This window comes from Malus domestica, chromosome 10 (assembly GCF_042453785.1).
Source record: "Malus domestica chromosome 10, GDT2T_hap1".
NCBI classification, from domain to species: Eukaryota; Viridiplantae; Streptophyta; class Magnoliopsida; order Rosales; family Rosaceae; genus Malus; species Malus domestica.
In genome coordinates, this window is record NC_091670.1 from 12,936,425 (window position 1) to 12,953,045 (window position 16,621).

At 37.1% G+C, this 16,621-nt stretch overlaps 2 protein-coding genes across 2 annotated transcripts; one reads left to right on the top strand and one right to left on the bottom strand.

The window, feature by feature from the left end:
- Positions 1-4,876: 4,876 nt before the first annotated feature.
- Positions 4,877-6,112, bottom strand: LOC139188557 (uncharacterized). Its single transcript, XM_070806166.1, has 2 exons — positions 5,614-6,112; positions 4,877-5,160 (listed from the first exon to the last, which is right to left on the bottom strand). Exons 1-2 carry the CDS (start codon positions 6,110-6,112, stop codon positions 4,877-4,879), a joined length of 783 nt encoding a protein of 260 aa, XP_070662267.1.
- A 3,080-nt stretch (positions 6,113-9,192) lies between these two features.
- LOC139188558 (uncharacterized) lies at positions 9,193-9,678 on the top strand. Its single transcript, XM_070806167.1, has one exon. It carries the CDS (start codon positions 9,193-9,195, stop codon positions 9,676-9,678), a length of 486 nt encoding a protein of 161 aa, XP_070662268.1.
- Positions 9,679-16,621: the final 6,943 nt, after the last annotated feature.

Sequence of the window (16,621 nt, forward strand, 5' to 3'; positions counted from 1 at the left end):
CAGGCACTCAACTATCATGATTTAAGGAAGCAGGCTAGCTAGTGCTATATATATAGATTGAGTCCTGTAAGCTTTTAAATAAATACAAGGTGCTCCACTTCTAGAATATTAAGTAATTAATTGGTGAAAAAGGAAGGTTAGCTTAAAAGAAGTCATTCATTGGCGAGGAAGACTAATCTCTTAATTATTACACTATCGGGGAACCCTGTCATATATTTAATTCCGTCGAGATATGTTTGCAAGTGAAATAATTGTCTCTTCAACACTGCCGCATCCCTTTTCAGAAGATAGTTAAGTCTCTCCGTCTTTTGTTCTGTTCTTAAGTCCCTAAACTTATGAAATCTCATTTATGTAGTATACCAATTCGTTAACATACCACCGAGCCATTTTTTATTAACATAATGACACCAAGCCTATATTGCAACCCGTGCTACTGAATCAGCTACTTTATTTTTGGTACCAACAATTAAGAATTGTTTTCCCCTATTTGCTGAATCAAAAACTAAATCACAAGCTTTTGATAAAAACTGAGCAGATCTAGTAAGATTTATAATATGAATGCCTTTACGATTTGCAAAGATATAAGGTGCCATTCTAGGATTCCATTTCCGAGTACCATGACCAAAATGAACTCATCCTTCCATCATCTCTTCCAAATTGATGTTCCAATATCTTCTTGTCATTTCTCCCCACACTTCTTTTCTTCTCATAATTTTTAAACTAAATAGTAAGGAGCAATAACAAACCTCTTGATATAACAAGATATTTTTTTATTACTCCTTTACTTTCAAGAACTCATATATACTAAGACCAAAGTCTTATCCATTTATAGATAGAACCTCAACAACAGCTAGGTCTAGAGGGAAATTATGCGCATTATGTTCATGTATAAATGTAACACGACGAAAATAGAAAGAAAAAGAAATGGACAATCTTGTTTTTTTGTATTATATTTTTTTATTTTATTACGGTTAAATGAAAGTTAGCTCAATCCCTTTTCGTTAACGAACCCTCTAAAAACCAAGATACTTATTTTGTGTATTATACTATATGAATATCTTAATTCCCAACCTTTGCTATGTACGTAACATATTCTACCAACACCTGTGTTTTATTTTTACTGAACAAAAGAATCTCATAGGTTTTAATATAGATGTAAATATATATTAGGCTTAATCTCAGTTTACTACTCTAAAGTTTCTTAGTTTTTTAACATTTGGTACATAAAATTTTTTTCGTTCCAGTTTAGTACCTAAAGTCATAATTTTGGGACACTTTTATACATTTGTTAAGTTTTCTGTCATAACCTCCGTTAACTGATGATGTGGTACCCACATGAATAATGATAAAGCACCATGTGTCATTATGGGCCCATGTAAATATTAAAAAACTAAAAACTAAAAATTAAAAATTAAAAATTAAAAAAAAATTAAATTTTTTTTTATCCCTTCTTCTAACCATAACTATCCGGCCACGTGTCATTTTCCCTCATTCTTGTATACTCGAAATCTCTTCTAAGGGATTGAAGCTTTACCTTTCTTACTTTGGTGTCTCATCTGTATTCTTGTTGTCAAACCTCCCAAGCACCCTTTGCAGTTTCTTCATTTGCTATCCTTGGAAAGATGGTGTCGGAGACAGCTCCTTGAATGATTCCAAGAGCTTTAGCATCATCCATTTGATTCTGCTTCAACATTGCAATTTGTTTCTTTGTGAAGTCCTCTTCTAGAGTATCAAACTCCATCTCATGTAGCTTATACATGTACTGAACCATATCCCAGAGGTCATAAGACTTGAAGATAATGGTCATCCTTATCCTCCAAAAATCGTAGTTTTCCCCACCAAAGACGGTAGCTTTTAGCTCACTGCTACTGGATCCCTTCATTTGCAGGCTAAAAGCTTAAATCTTGGTGTTGTAGACACTATCTGAATGCTCCCAAAGATACTGAAATGCACAAAAAACGCCCAAAAAATAGAAAGATCAGCAACCAGGCTCCAATGCCATGAAAAAGTTTGTTTCTTCTTGTGTTTTGTTTCACTGTTTTTGGTAGTTTTCTTAGAAACGACAAGATGGAATAAGGAATGTTGCAGGTTTTGACGGCTACTAGGTTGTGCAATTGCATCAGCCATATTTTCATTTATATAGGGAATGTTCGTAGGGTTTTGATACATTGCTAACTCTCAAACTTCTCTCTAAACTGTGCTAGGGGACAAACATGTACTATGAATTTCACCTACTCTACTCTAGATTTAATCTTAGCCCTTCATTGGGGTTTTAAGTGATCTAATTTGGAGTGTACACTTGTCACTCACTTACACACACAAAAGCTTTAAATAAATAAAAAAAACTAGCCGTTAGGTTCTAAACCCTTGTTTTCTTCTTCTTTCTTTGACTTAGCAGCATTCATCTGTAGGAGCTCCATTTAAAGCCTTCGAACCCTAGAACCAAAAGCAATTTAGGTTTCAACACTCCCTTCTAAATAGGTTCTGGTTGTCACGCCAAACAATCCCCTGAGGTAATTGAACCTTTCCTTCGGAAGAGCTTTTGTGAAAATGTCTGTGATTTGATGTTCTGTCTTGCAATAAGGTAACTTCATTATGTTTTCTTGCAATGTTTCTTTGATGAAATGATATCTCCTTTTTATGTGCTTCATTCTCTAATGAAAAACTGGGTTTTTGGTCATGGCGATTCATGTAGTGTTGCCACAGAGAAGTGGTGTGGCATCAACCTATAATTCTCCAAAGTCTTTAAGTATGAATCTCAACTAGATGGCTTGAACTGTTGCCTCTAAGGCACTTACATACACTGCCTCATCTGTGGATAGTGCAACACTTTGGTGTTTCACTGATGCCCAAGAGAAAACTCCTGAACCAAAAGTGAATGCATACCCTATTGTGCTTTTGCAATCATCTTCATTACCACCCCAGCCACTATCACAAAATCCAATTAGGATAGTTAACTTTCCCTTTTCATACTTGATTCCATAGTCAAGTGTCCCTTACACATATCTAAGAACTCTCTTAGTAGTCCCCATGTGTATCTTTGTAAGATTCTGCATAAATCTTGAAAGTAGACTTGCTAGAAACATTAGATCAGGCCTTGTTGCAATTAGGTACAATAGACTGCCAACAATGCTTTTGTAGAAACTTAAATCCACAGTTTCACTCCCATCATCTTTCTAAAGCTTCTCATTTGCAATTAGGGGTGTAAAGATAAGTTTGTAGCCTTTCATACCAAACTTCTCAAGCAATGTTTAAGCATACTTCTTCTGGTGAATGAAGATGCAGTTTGCTTCTTGAATTACCCCACTTCCAAGGAAGTGATGTAAGAGGCCTAGGTCTATTATCTCATACCTCTTCATCATTTTTTCCTTGAATTCTGCAATCATAGCTTCATCATCTCTAGTGTAGACAACATCATCCACATAGATTGATGCAATGAATGTCTTATTGTTTTCTATCTTGGTGTATAGGGTAGCTTCACCAAGGCTCTTCTGAAACCTTTTCTCATGAAATAAGAGTCATCTATAACTCACTATAGGCTCGAGAAACAAAGAGAAGATGTGTACGAACGAGATATCCAGCAACAAGAAGAATGAAAAGGATTGAATGGAGGAACTCCCGAACATTTGGTGATCTCAGATGTGTTGATAAATCTCACTATACCAAGCCCTTGGAGCTTGCTTTAGGCCATAGAGTGCCTTTGTTAGCTAATACACCTTATTTGGGAATTCTTCACTTATGAACCCTCGAGGCTATTCCACAAACACTTCCTCTTTTAGCACTCCATTTACCAATTCAAATTTCACATCCAGTTGATGTAGCTTGTAACCCCTTTTAGCTGTTAGGGCAATTAAAGTCCCTATAGTGTCTAACCTAGCTACTGGAGTAAAGGTTTCATTGAAGTCTACACCTGGTTTCTGTGAGTAGCCTTTAGCTACTAACCTACTCATGTTATTTTGTATAGAACCATCTAGGTTTAGCTTGGTTTTATACACCCATTTCAATCCAATCATAGGCTTGTCCTTCCCAGCTTGCTCATAAGTCTCTAGTTCTACTACACAAATGTTACAAGTGGCATATATCTCTTCCAGGCTCCTTAATCTCACTAGAGTTGAGCTTGGTGTTGTAGTCTGTGAATGACTTGGTTGTGTACTCATGCTTACTTGTTGTGGAGCCCTATGTGTCTCCCTATTCTCTGTGACTTCTTCTTGAATTGAGGTCTCAATAAGCTTCCTTGTTTCATTGAATTCTACATTTGGTTTCTATGAGTAGCATTTAGCTATTAATCTAGCCTTGTTCTTTTACACAGAACCATCTAGGTTTAGCTTGGTTTTATACCCCAATTTCACTCCAATCACAGGCTTGTCACTTGGTTTATTCACTAGTTCCCAAGTATCATTCTTTTCTATCATCTGCAGCTCTTCTTTCATTGTCTTCTGCCAAACTTATCCTTCTCAGCTTCCTCATAAGTCTCTAGTTGCACTACACAAAAGTTGCAAGTGGCATATATCTTTTCCAGGCTCCTCAATCTCACTGGAGTTGAGCTAGGTGTTGTAGTCTATGAAGGACTTGGTTGTGGACTTATGCTTGCTTGTTGTGGAGCCCCATGTTTCTCACTATTCTCTATGACTTCTTCTTGAATTGAGGTCTTAATAGGTTGTCTTGTTTCCCTACTGTTGAGATCAAGTTGTAGAGAGACGTTGTCTTTTTTTTCTACATTTTTTTCCCAATTCCATGTTGAGTCCTCATTAAAGATAACATATCTAGATAGATTTATCTTCTGAGTTGATAAATTGAAGACCCTGTACCCTTTTTCACTGGTACCATAGCCCACAAAAACACATTTGTTGCTTGATTTCTCCAGTTTCTGTCTCAATTATTGTGGTATGTGAGCATAGCACACTGAGCCAAATACCCTTAGATGCTTCACATATGGTTTTCTTCCACTGAAAACTTCAAATGGTGTTTTCTTGTCTATAGCTTTGGTAGGGCACCTATTCATCAAGTACACTACAGTATTCACTGCTTCACCCCAGAAGGAATAGGGTATATTCTTCTCATGCATCATTGACTTATCCATTTCGACTATAATCCTGTTCTTCTTTTCTGCAATGCCATTCTGTTGTGGTGGGTATGCCACAGTGACTTGCTTCTTCAATCCTATATCTTCACATAATGCATTGAACTCCAGAGAGGTATACTCTCCTCCCCTATCACTTCTTAGCCTTTTTATCTAGGGTCCACTTGGTAACTCCACCATTGCTTTGAATTTCTTGAAAATGGTGAACACTTCTGATTTAAACATCATCTAATACACCCAACACATCCTTGAGTAGTCATCAATGAAGGTTAGAAAGTATTTGTTTCCACTAATTGTAGTAGTTTGCATAGGGCCACACACATCAGTGGGAATCAATATAAGTGGCATAGTTGCTCTCTAAGCCTTGCCAACTTCAAATGGATCTATGTATTGCTTTCCCAACACACACCCTTCACAGGTTTCACTGCAGTGATCCAATTCTGGTATACCTTGCACCATTTCATATTTCTACAGATTTTGAAGACTTGTCATATTTCAGTGACCAAGTCTCTTGTGCCATAGCTTCATTGAACCTGTCTCACTTGCTTTCCTTGCCACTTCTTCAAGATACCTCAAGATAAGTGGAAAGCTTCTGTTTTTCATTTCCACTCTAGTTACCATATTTGAAAGAGTCCTGTCATCAAATATATCAACCACAGTTCCTCCAAAAACTAGGAAATAGCCATGCTCCATCATTTCATCAACACTAAGTAGGTTTTCATCCAATCCAGGCACTAGCATAACTTCCCTTATGTATCCTCTCCCCCTTTTGGTTTCAATAACTAGAGTTCCTCTCCCAATGGCTTTAACAATGTGCACATTTCCTATTTTTACTTTTCTTGTGAAACTAGTGTCAATGTCAATGAGTAGTGACTCATGTGCAATCATATGATTGCTGTAGCCACTATCAATGTACCATACTTCAGTGTTTTTCTCAACTTTGGCACTAAAAGCACAAAACACATTTGCCTCTTCTTCCACTTGATTTGCACAGTTCACATGTTGCACATTTCTTGATCTGCAATCCTTCATGAGATGCCCAAACTTGTTGCATCTGTGGCATTTAGGCTTGCCCTTGAACCAGCACTCCCCAAAATGGGATTTGTCACAGTGCTTACATAACTATTTGGTTTTGGAACCCTCATTGGTGTTGTTGTTATAGTTAGGTTTAGGTTTTTTATGCCCATTTTCGTCCCATCTTTTGGACTTGCCCTTCCACTGTGATTTCTGTTTGTTTGCACCAGCTTGACTACTAGAACCAATATTGAGAGATTGAAAAGCTCTCTTAGTGGAAGAATCAACATGCCTGTGGAGACTTTGGTCAAAACCTCTTAAGGATGCCATCACATCTTGCACACTAAGAGTCTTTGTGTCTGTAGTTTCTTCACTAACACTCACTATTGAATCATAGGGTTTACTCAAACTAACCAACAACTTTTGGACAGCTCTTTCATTTGGCAGTTCTTCACCATAGGTTTTCATTTGGTTCACAACATCAAATAGCCTAAAGAATTACCCTTTTAGCAGTTCATTTTCCCTCATTCTTGTATACTCGAAATCTCTTCTAAGGGATTGAAGTTTACCTTTCTTACTTTCGTGTCTCCTCTGTATTCTTATTGTAAAACCTCCCAATCACCCTTTACAGTTTCTTCATTTTTTATCCTTGGAAATATGGTGTCGAAGACAGCTCCTTGAATGATTCCAAAAGCTCTAGCATCATCCATTCGATTATGCTTCAACATTGCAATCTATTTCTCTGTGAAGTCCTCATCTAGAGCATCAAGCTTCATCTTAGGTAGCTTATACCTATACTGAACCATATCCCAGAGGTCATAAGACTTGAAGATAGTGGTCATCCTTATCCTCCAAAAATTGTAGTTTTCCCCATCAAAGACAAGAGCTTTTAGCTCACTACTACTGGATCCCTTCATTTGCAGGCTTAAAGCTTGAATCTTGGGGTTGTAGACATTATCTAAGTGCTCCCAAAGATACCAAAATGCACAGAAAGCGCCCATAAAATAGAAAGATCAGCAGCCACACTCTGGTTCCATGAAACTGTTTGTTTCTTGGCGTGTTTTGTTTCACTGTTTTTGGTTGTTTTCTTAGGGATTTGAAATGACAAAATGGAATAAGGAATGTTGCAGGTTTTGATGACTACTAGGCTGTGCAATTGCATTAGCCATATTTTCATTTATATAGGGAATGTTTGTAGGGTTTTAGTACATTGCCAATTCACAAACTTCTCTATAAATTGTGCTAGGGGACAAACATGTACTATGAATTTCACCTACTCTACTCCAGATTTAATCCTAGTTTTTCATTGGGGTTTTAAGTGATATAATTTGGAGTGTACACTTGTCACTCACTTACACACACAAAAGCTTTAAATAAATAAATAAATAAATAAAATAAAAATAAAAAACTAGTTGTTAGGTTCTAAACCCTTGTTTTCTTCTTCTTTCTTCGACTTAGCAGCACTCATCCGTTGGAGCTCCATTTGCTGCCTTCGAACCTTGGAACCAGAAGCAATTTAGGTTCCAACACTGCGTTGGGATATTGTCCTTCTTGGATAAAGACCAATTGAAACCTGGGTGTGCGATTTTGGAAATGAGGATTTTTGCAAAATGTGGAGGTGAAGAGCGTGGACGAGAGAGAAAGGAGAAAAGGTGAAAAGGGTGGGGGTGGGTCGGGTATAGAGGATTGGGCGGGCATAGAGGAGAGAAGGAAGGGAGGGGGTTGTGGGGGTGACGAGCAGCCCAAAATAAAAAGAAAAAAAAAATGTTTTGGGGCCGGATAGCTAGGGCTAGAAGAGGGGATTAAAATTTTTTATTTTTTATTTTTTTATTTTTTAATCTTTTAATATTTACGTGGGCCCATAAAGACACGTGACATCCAATTATTGTCAACGTGGGTGCCCCGTCATCAGTTAACAGAAGTTCTGATAGAAAACTTAACGGATATATAAAAGTGTCTCATAATTAAAACTTTAGGTACCAAACTGGGACAAAAAAAATTCATATACTAAATGTTAAAAATCAAGAAACTTCATAGTAATAAACTGATATTAACCTTATACATTAATATATTTCACATGTGTTAATTAAAATTTCCAGCATCGCACGAGCTGATTTGCTGGTTTCCTTAACTAAAGAAGTTTAGGCTTTTGTTTCTTCATTTCCCTTCTGAAATAATTGGAGGGAGGTGGGAAAGACAGAGAAAAGAAGAGAGACTTTTGGTCAAATTGGCCTAAAGGACACAATTTTTAACTTACTTTTTCAGAAAACACGTAACTTTTTGACTTTTTTTCTATACAGAAATGCTGAACTTTTTGACTATCAAGAAAAGCAACCTTGTTTGGTCCACAAATTTTAAGCGACATCCCAATGTAATGACATGATGTGAATCATGAATTCTTAAATCCATGGAGTGACTGGGATTATTTAGTTGATATAAAACGGAACCGATTCAAACTAGGCTTATTCTTGAGCTAAATGAAAATGGTCACCTAGAATAAAGTGCTCAAGGCTTGAAAAAGAGAAATTATGTGGTCCGACAACAAAACCACGGTGTCACTGCAGACCAAGACTCAAACAAACCTCATACCCAACTTCCTTTGATTTTGAGACCCATATTTACACCACTCTGGTAAGTCTAATCCCACCCTTTCTTTCACACTTACTCCACACGAATCTCTCCTTGAAACGCATAGTACCTTTGCACATCAAGTCCCTCGGGCGTTTCTATTGAGAAAAAGCATCACCTAAAAGCGGTTTCGAATTTTCTTACATTCCCCTCTAATTTGAAAAGGGTTTATCTTGGGTTTTGGCCCCCTAAACATTCCCATAGATTCCTCCCTCTCCTTTTCCCAAATCTTTTTTTTTTTCATTTCTCACAAACCAATCAATCCCATTATTTATTCACATACCACACACACACCCAACAACCCCCCACCCCCCCCCCCCCCCCCAAAAACAAAAATCTTTTTCCGGGAAAAAAATTCCAGCTGACAAAACAAAACAAAAATACAACTTTTTACGAGTCTCTTCTAAACCCTAAAAATCTTTTCATCCTCTTGGATTCAAAAAACTTGACACAAACTACAGCTTTCACATATGGAGCAGCTGCAACCACCACCCATGGCAGTGACGCAGCAAGCCTACACTACCCATTCGGATCACGGGTCGGTGGGACCCGTTATTGCAGTGGTTGCAGTGATCACCATTCTCGGAGTCATTGCGGTCATGATTGGTAGGCTCTGCTCCGGTCATCGGATCATGGGTCACGGGCGACACTACAACTTCGAATCATGGGTGGAGACAAAATGTTCTTCGTGTCTTGACGGCAGAATCGACCCTTCTCCACCGCCTCCACCACCGGTCACTGTCTCCGGCGAGGATGTCGCCCTGGCAGAGAGGGCAGACGCATCGCAAGAAATAAAGGAAGAAGAAGAAGAAGAAAAAGAAGAACCCCAACAACAGCAGCAGCAGCAACATCCTCCGCAGCAGGAACAACATCGACAACAACATCAGCAGCGGCAACAACATCAACAGCAACAGCAACAACACAAATCCCAAGCAGCAAGTAGTAGTGAGTCTTAATTATTGACAAAAAAAAATGAATTAGGACGGAGCTGCTTAATTTATTCTTGAGTTGGGATGCGTTAAAATTTTTATTTGGTAGTGAATTTTCCTTATCCAAGGTCTAATTATATGTTTAGTTGGGCTTTTTTCCCTTCAAATTGTTATTATATTTCTTGCCTTTACCAATTTTGGTGGGATGTATTCCATGATGGTTCATGACTCATGATAACATGAGGCAATCAAATTGAAATTGGTGGGGCATTTATTTTATTTTTTATGTATGGATCTTTAGCTCTGTTAAATATATATCTTTGACAAGTACTGAATTACTCTAGCAGTTAAAGCATTCCCCCTTAAATCTATTGCGTTCCAGTTTTAAACCTTCTCTCACCCCTTAAAGTCATTTAGAATAAAAATATCACTTTTATTAAAAAATTATATATTTTTAATTTTTTTTTCCCCATCATGGTTATGAATATGAAGATAATGGAATAGTGATGAAAAAATAGAAAAATTTATAAATCTGAATTATGGATACGTTTTAAATAGTTTGAGCTTTGGTTCATCACTGTATATTTGGATATCATTCAGTATTTTTTTTAGGGTTTTTATCACAAATGGTCCTTGATATTGATCAAGCACATCATTTTGATCCCTAACATTGAAAATCAATAGAAATGGTCTCTGAGATTGATCAAACACATCACAAATGGTCCTTCCATGAAAAACTCTTTGGGCAATTTTCAAAGCTTCGTAACTCAATCGTTTCTTAACCAAATTTAACCCATAATATATCAAAATGAAGATAGAAAAGTGTAGAACAAGATTATACCTATTTTGAAGCCCAATTGTTGCCGGAGATGACCGGAAAATAGCCTCAAATGTGATTGGTCCGCAGAAAAACTGGAAAACTCGCCTGAAACTAGGTAAACTTTAATCTTTCATAACTTCTTCAATAATCAACGAAATCGAGTGATTCAAAAATGAAACTCATACTTCTCGATGAGACGAAGAAAATGGTATCTTTCTTGATGGCTAACTCGCCGTAGTTTGGCCGAAAAACGGCTCGAAATTGGCTAACTCAAAAATGGTTATCAATTTCGAGTCGTTTTCCGGCCAAACCACGGTGAATTAGCAGTAAATAAAGGTACCATTCTCTTTGTCTCGTCGAGAAGTATCAATTTCATTATGAATCACTCAATTTAGTTGAGTATTGAAAAAGTTACGAACGTTTAAAGTTTACCCAGTTTCCGGCGAGTTTTCCAATTTTTCTGCGGACTAGTCACATTTGAGGCTATTTTCCTGCCATCTCCAGCAACCATTGGGCTTCCAAATAAGTATAATCTTGTTCAACACTTTCCTATCTTCATTTTGATATATTATATGTCAAATTTGGTTAAGAAACGATTGAGTTACGAAGCTTTGAAAATTGCCCAAAGAGTTTTTAACGGAAGGACCATTTATGATGTGTTTGATCAAACTCAAGGACCATTTCTATTGATTTTCAATGTCAGGGACCAAAATGATGTGTTTGATCAATTTCAGGGACCATTTGTGATAAAAACCCTATTTTTTAATGCATTTGATATCATCTACACTAAATAATGAGGAGTGGCAAGTAGCCCTCTACCACAATGGTGGAAGAGGAGTGTTCCCTTGCAATACGGCATGTGTTGGAACCCCGTCGGCTTCTTAATCTAACAAATCTATCGATTGAAAAAAATAATAATGAAGAAGGATTAGGAGTTGGGCTAAACTTCAAATTGAGCTAGCCATAATAATTTGGTTCGAATTCGCTTTTGGTAAAAATCAAACCTAAGACCTTTTATAGCATCTCCAAAAGAGTCAAAAAGTTTACATCAGCAATAACGGTAAAACAAAAAAGACAATATTTGTCACAGCCCGTCCCGGAATTACTAATACCGAGGACGTGAAATTACAAAAGTGACCTTAAACGGGATTAAGGTGCGTAAATGTACGACATGTTTTATCTAAGTTCCTAAACTATTGTAATTAAATTATTACCTAGTGTTAGGAACTTAAACTAAGATTGAATTTACATTTGGTTGTTTTAGGTTTGGGTTGGACTTAGGTAGGGCCTCCTACCCTGAATTCCCTCCCTAAAACCCGTAACCTCTCTCTCTCTTATTCTTCTAAAACACTCTCTCACTCTCTCTCTTACTCTCGAACTCACGGCAAACACCAAGAACAACCACAATCTTGTACCAACGTTCCATTTAAGACCACCATCGTGATCCTGAGGACTTCACGAGCTCAGGGATACCAAACTCAGGTGAGTTTCACTTCGGAAAACCCTAGTTTCAGTGTCACCGTAATATTGCACTGTTCACGAACTTCAAATTGGTTTTGTTTTAGGCCAAACTAAGATCATAGTGAGCTTAAGGAAGTTCCAAGGATTCTCGGAGTGTAACGTTTGGAAGTTTTGGACGTCGGGATCACTGGTTTCGAGGTTGGCCGAGTTTTGTGAAATTTGGAAAGGTATGATCTTGTTGTTTTTGGACCTTAAAAACCTTCCAACGTGATAGTAGGTGTTAAATGCTTCATTTTGGTATAAAATGCGAAGAAATTGGATGAAAAACGAGTTAGATTAGTTGAATTGAAATTTTTCCCAGTTTCCGGCGCCGGCTACGGTCGCCGGAGCTGAAGGTTGAAGGTGACGGAATATTCCGTCAAGTTTGACGGAATATTCTGACGCCGTTAGTCAGTTTTAACGGAAACCGTTAGTTTTTAACGGAATATACTAGGATTTGACGGAATATTCCCTAACGCCGTTCACTGTAGCCGTCAGTGTGCATATCATGTGGCCGCGCGTGGGGGGCGCGTAGGTCCGTGCCACGTCAGGCGCGTGGGGGCGCGTGAGACCTCCAAAAATTATTTTAAAAATATGGGGATGATCCTGAGGTTGTGTAGGTCACTGTGGTATATTCATATACCCAATTTGAGCATCGTATGAAGAATTAATTACCTAGTTTGGTTTAGGTGCGTTAATAGTGCGTTAAATGACGTTTTTAGTTATTTCACTTCTAGGTGGGACTTATAACGAGGACGAGCACATCCAGGGGCGTCAAGGGGGTTACGACCCGGCAACATACCAGTGAGTGGGCATTTGTTTTTATATATATACCTATATACTCGATTTCCCCAGAAATCAAATTTAAATGAAAAGTATAGTGAAATGAAATGAAATATGATTTGATTGCCATGCATAGAATGTTATGAATATTATGAACTGTCGTATGATGCATATATGTAAGGTGGTGCTGTGGACGCACAGGTAAGTATTTAATTACTGTTATGTTGATGATGATGATATATTGAGCTCATATCTTGCACCATGGTTTAGTGCTTATAGTATTCACCGCATCGCACGCTCGCCTTGGATCCAAGTAGATGCTGGTCGTACAGTCCACGCGGAGTGGGTACGACGGGCCAGTCGTAGAGTGTTAGTGAGATTATGACTGGTGGGTGACCTTAGGTTATTGTATACAGATGATTGATGAGAGAAGCACTAGAGCGAATATTACCATGAGTCGTTCAGACTACATTAGGTGGTTCCGACTTATGTGCAGAAGGCCGGACAGGTCACGCGGAGTGACTCCGGCAGAGTGAGATTGATAGATGTTGAGCTCTAGGTTCAATCGTTCAGGGCCATTAGAGGGCCTCCGATTGATTACTATCTTTTACCTGATTTATATTATGTCAATGCATTCATACTAAACTGTTGAAATTGGCATGGTACATTCTTTATTGAATCTGTTATAAGATTTATGATCAAAATGGTTGAGATATATATATGCTATATATTATTTTCTGGGAAAGTATACAGGTTTTCCAAAAAAGGGTTATAAATGTGGATTTATGAAATGATTTGGAAAAGCTTTATTTTCGCCCACTCACGTTTTCTGTTTTTCGCCCCTCCAGGTTCTAGTTGATAGTTGAGGCGTTGGTGGCCTACGAGGACTGCTTCGGCGTTCTGACAGACTAAATAAATGTAGGATTTCACCCGAGGGTGTTGTAAATTAGTTATGATCCTACTTGACTGCACCTAGACGCTTATGCTCTGTTTATGTGTGTTTAGTACACTCTTATGCACATAGAATGCTAGGTTGTAAATAACTGCAATTAGTGGTTTTCGTTGACTCGTATTTTATTTAATCGTTTCCGCTTGCGTTTATGGTTACGTCACGCTCACGTGACGGCCAGCACGTCCTAGTCTTCGGGTTAGGGTGTGTCAATATTAATATTTTTCAACTGAAATATCAATTGCTATGTGGCACGATGTGGATTATTAAATACCAATACCAAATTTGGCAGCAACTTAAAGTCTATTTTTAGTAATTATTGAATGCTTTTCGTCATTTTTATTAATATTTCTTGTTTTAAAAATACTTATTACAATTATGAAAAGTAAAAAATGTAATAAATAATAGTTTAAATTTGACATATTGGATGGAGAACAAAATAAAGAAAATCAAAAATCAAAATGCAACATAAGCCTTCAAATTTAATTTTTAAGTTTAAGATTTGACATTTCATTTAGAGATAATCTCAGGCTCTCATCCTGATTCTTGGCTTCTCGTGATGTGGTCCATGACTCTATATTAAGGGTTCATTTCAATACCCATTTCATTTTTAGATTTCATATTTTTGAAAACTAAAAAACAAAAGAAATTGAAAATCCGTTTAGTAAACACTTTTAGTTTTTAGTATAAAAAAAATGAAAACCAAGGTTCTAAAAGGCATGAGGCGCTAGTCGAACGGCGAGTTGGGGCCTAGCGTCCAGGCGGCCTAGACAGATTTAAGTAAATTTTTTGTATTTCATGTAAATAAGTGTTTGTTTATACTTAAAATATATATATAAATTCATCATAAACTATAAAATAGAATGACATATATATTATGAAGTATTGGAACGTAATGAAAACATGGGAAACAAGCATATAATGTGTGTTCATTTAGTATTCAACAAGTCTCTTACAATTTATTGAAAAAAAATAATAAAATACAAAATGGAAATTATCTATTTTCTATTTAAATGAGTCACAACCTAGGCGGGTCTGTGCGGATGCCTAGACGGTCTAGGCGGGTGTCTCAGCGGGTCTAGGCAACCTTTCTCAATTTTCAAATGCTTAATCATTAATCGGGACAATGGCTAGCAGCCTAGCGCCACCTAGAACAATGTTGAAAACTCATAGCCAAATTTTATAAACTTAAAAAAGTAGGTTTCACTTTTTAGTTTTTAGTTTTTAATTCTCCCTTTTTTTTTAAATTAAAAATTGAAAATAATTACCAATGAATTTTTCAGTTTTTAATGCAAGTAAAAATTAATAACAGATGTTTATCAGAATACTCTTAAAATAATTAACATTTTTTTAATCATATAGCACAACTAGGATTTGGGGTTTATGCTAGTTTTGGTCTTATATGTCTAAAGTAAAAGAGTGTTAATGCTCAAATTTAGGAGGTTAACAAAGACCAGTGTGGTCAGCCCAAGATGGGCTCAGGGTTGAAATAATAAGAACTTAACAATGGTACTTAGGTGATTTACCTTTAATACTGGGCTATGTCAATTGTGGTGCTAAGATATATTGAATAATGGTTACAGTAGGCGCTTAATATAATCTAGTCTCTCTTTTTTGTCAGACCTGTTATAAGCGATATTTGTCCTTCTTATATAGGCTCTCATTGAGCCTCAAGAGTCTAGAATCAAGTTTTTCACTGCTTTTGCATTTGATGAACCAAGCTCGTTGACATGACCTGCTAGATGCCTTTCTGTTCTTTAGTCGACACGTGGTGTCAAAGTGACACTCATTCATACCCACTTGCATATTTTCTTTGGTCAACGCGTACTGAGCACCTTTCTTGGCACTGGGGTTGGTGGAAACCCAAGCCCGAGGGTTTGATATGTCAGCCTTTCTGTCCCTTCATAAGCTTCTGCTCTCAGTGATGGCCACCATATGACCTAGGGGTTGCCGCACAAGTAGGCCTACCCCTATAACTTTGTGCTCTAAAGTTGTTAGTAATGCCAACTTGCTGTCAGTGATCAGGAAGTACTTTATGGGGAAGTGCTCGATTTTTCTACTAGCAAGCAAACTAGATCATTAAGTGGCCGTCCATAATGCTCGAGATTGTTCTTCTCAATTTTGTTGGGCCTTAGTCTTCTCTCCTTTGGGCCTTTGTCTTTCTTTCTCATTTGAGCCTTTGTCTTCCTTTCTCCTTCGGGCTTTTATCTTCCTTCAAGCATGTACTATTTTAAGGACCGAAAAGGACCCTATGTTAACAAAGAGAAATAATGAATTAAACAAACAAGTTTTGGTCTTCTGTTGTGATTGATAAACAAACAAATGTTACAGTGGTATACAAATGAGAGATAATCTTTACTAGAGATTGAAGTGGAGCTGGGTGATAGATCTCTTTGTTTATTTTCTATGCCAGAGTAGGGTAGGAAATGAGGGACAATAACTTTGAAGAAAGTTGTGATATATATATATATATATATATATATATATATATATATATATATTGTTTTTACACTTCTTACTATTTTATTCACCTTATTCGTTATGTTGGTCATCCATATTATTAGATTTGACAACCGTGTTGTGTTTGTTGTATTTGTTGTATCTATGTCATTCTCTTGCCATACCCAATATCTTAGTAGATCGTGTTCGTGTAAACCCTGTTAAAGTGAACAAGCAATATGACCTGATCTGAACTCGACCTGTTAAAAATAAATGCAAAACGTCATACTAAATTAGTATCTACACGTTGTCACTAAATTAGTGTCTACATACCCGAAATACTAAACCCTAAATCCTAAACCTAAACCATAAAAATGAAAACGACGATGTAGCCATCATCATAGTGTAAAGGATGCAATCACAACTATCGCCATAATTTGTTCACTTTTTTTGCTCTTGTAAATTAATTATTATGAATT

Coding starts and splice junctions, on each gene's coding strand:
- LOC139188557 (XM_070806166.1), bottom strand. CDS start 6,112: ATGAAGGATTGCAGATCAAGAAATGTGCAACATGTGAACTGTGCAAAT. Junction 5,161..5,613: donor AAGGAAAGCAAGTGAGACAG/GTTCAATGAAGC, acceptor GTGAAGATATAG/GATTGAAGAAGCAAGTCACT.
- LOC139188558 (XM_070806167.1), top strand. CDS start 9,193: ATGGAGCAGCTGCAACCACCACCCATGGCAGTGACGCAGCAAGCCTAC.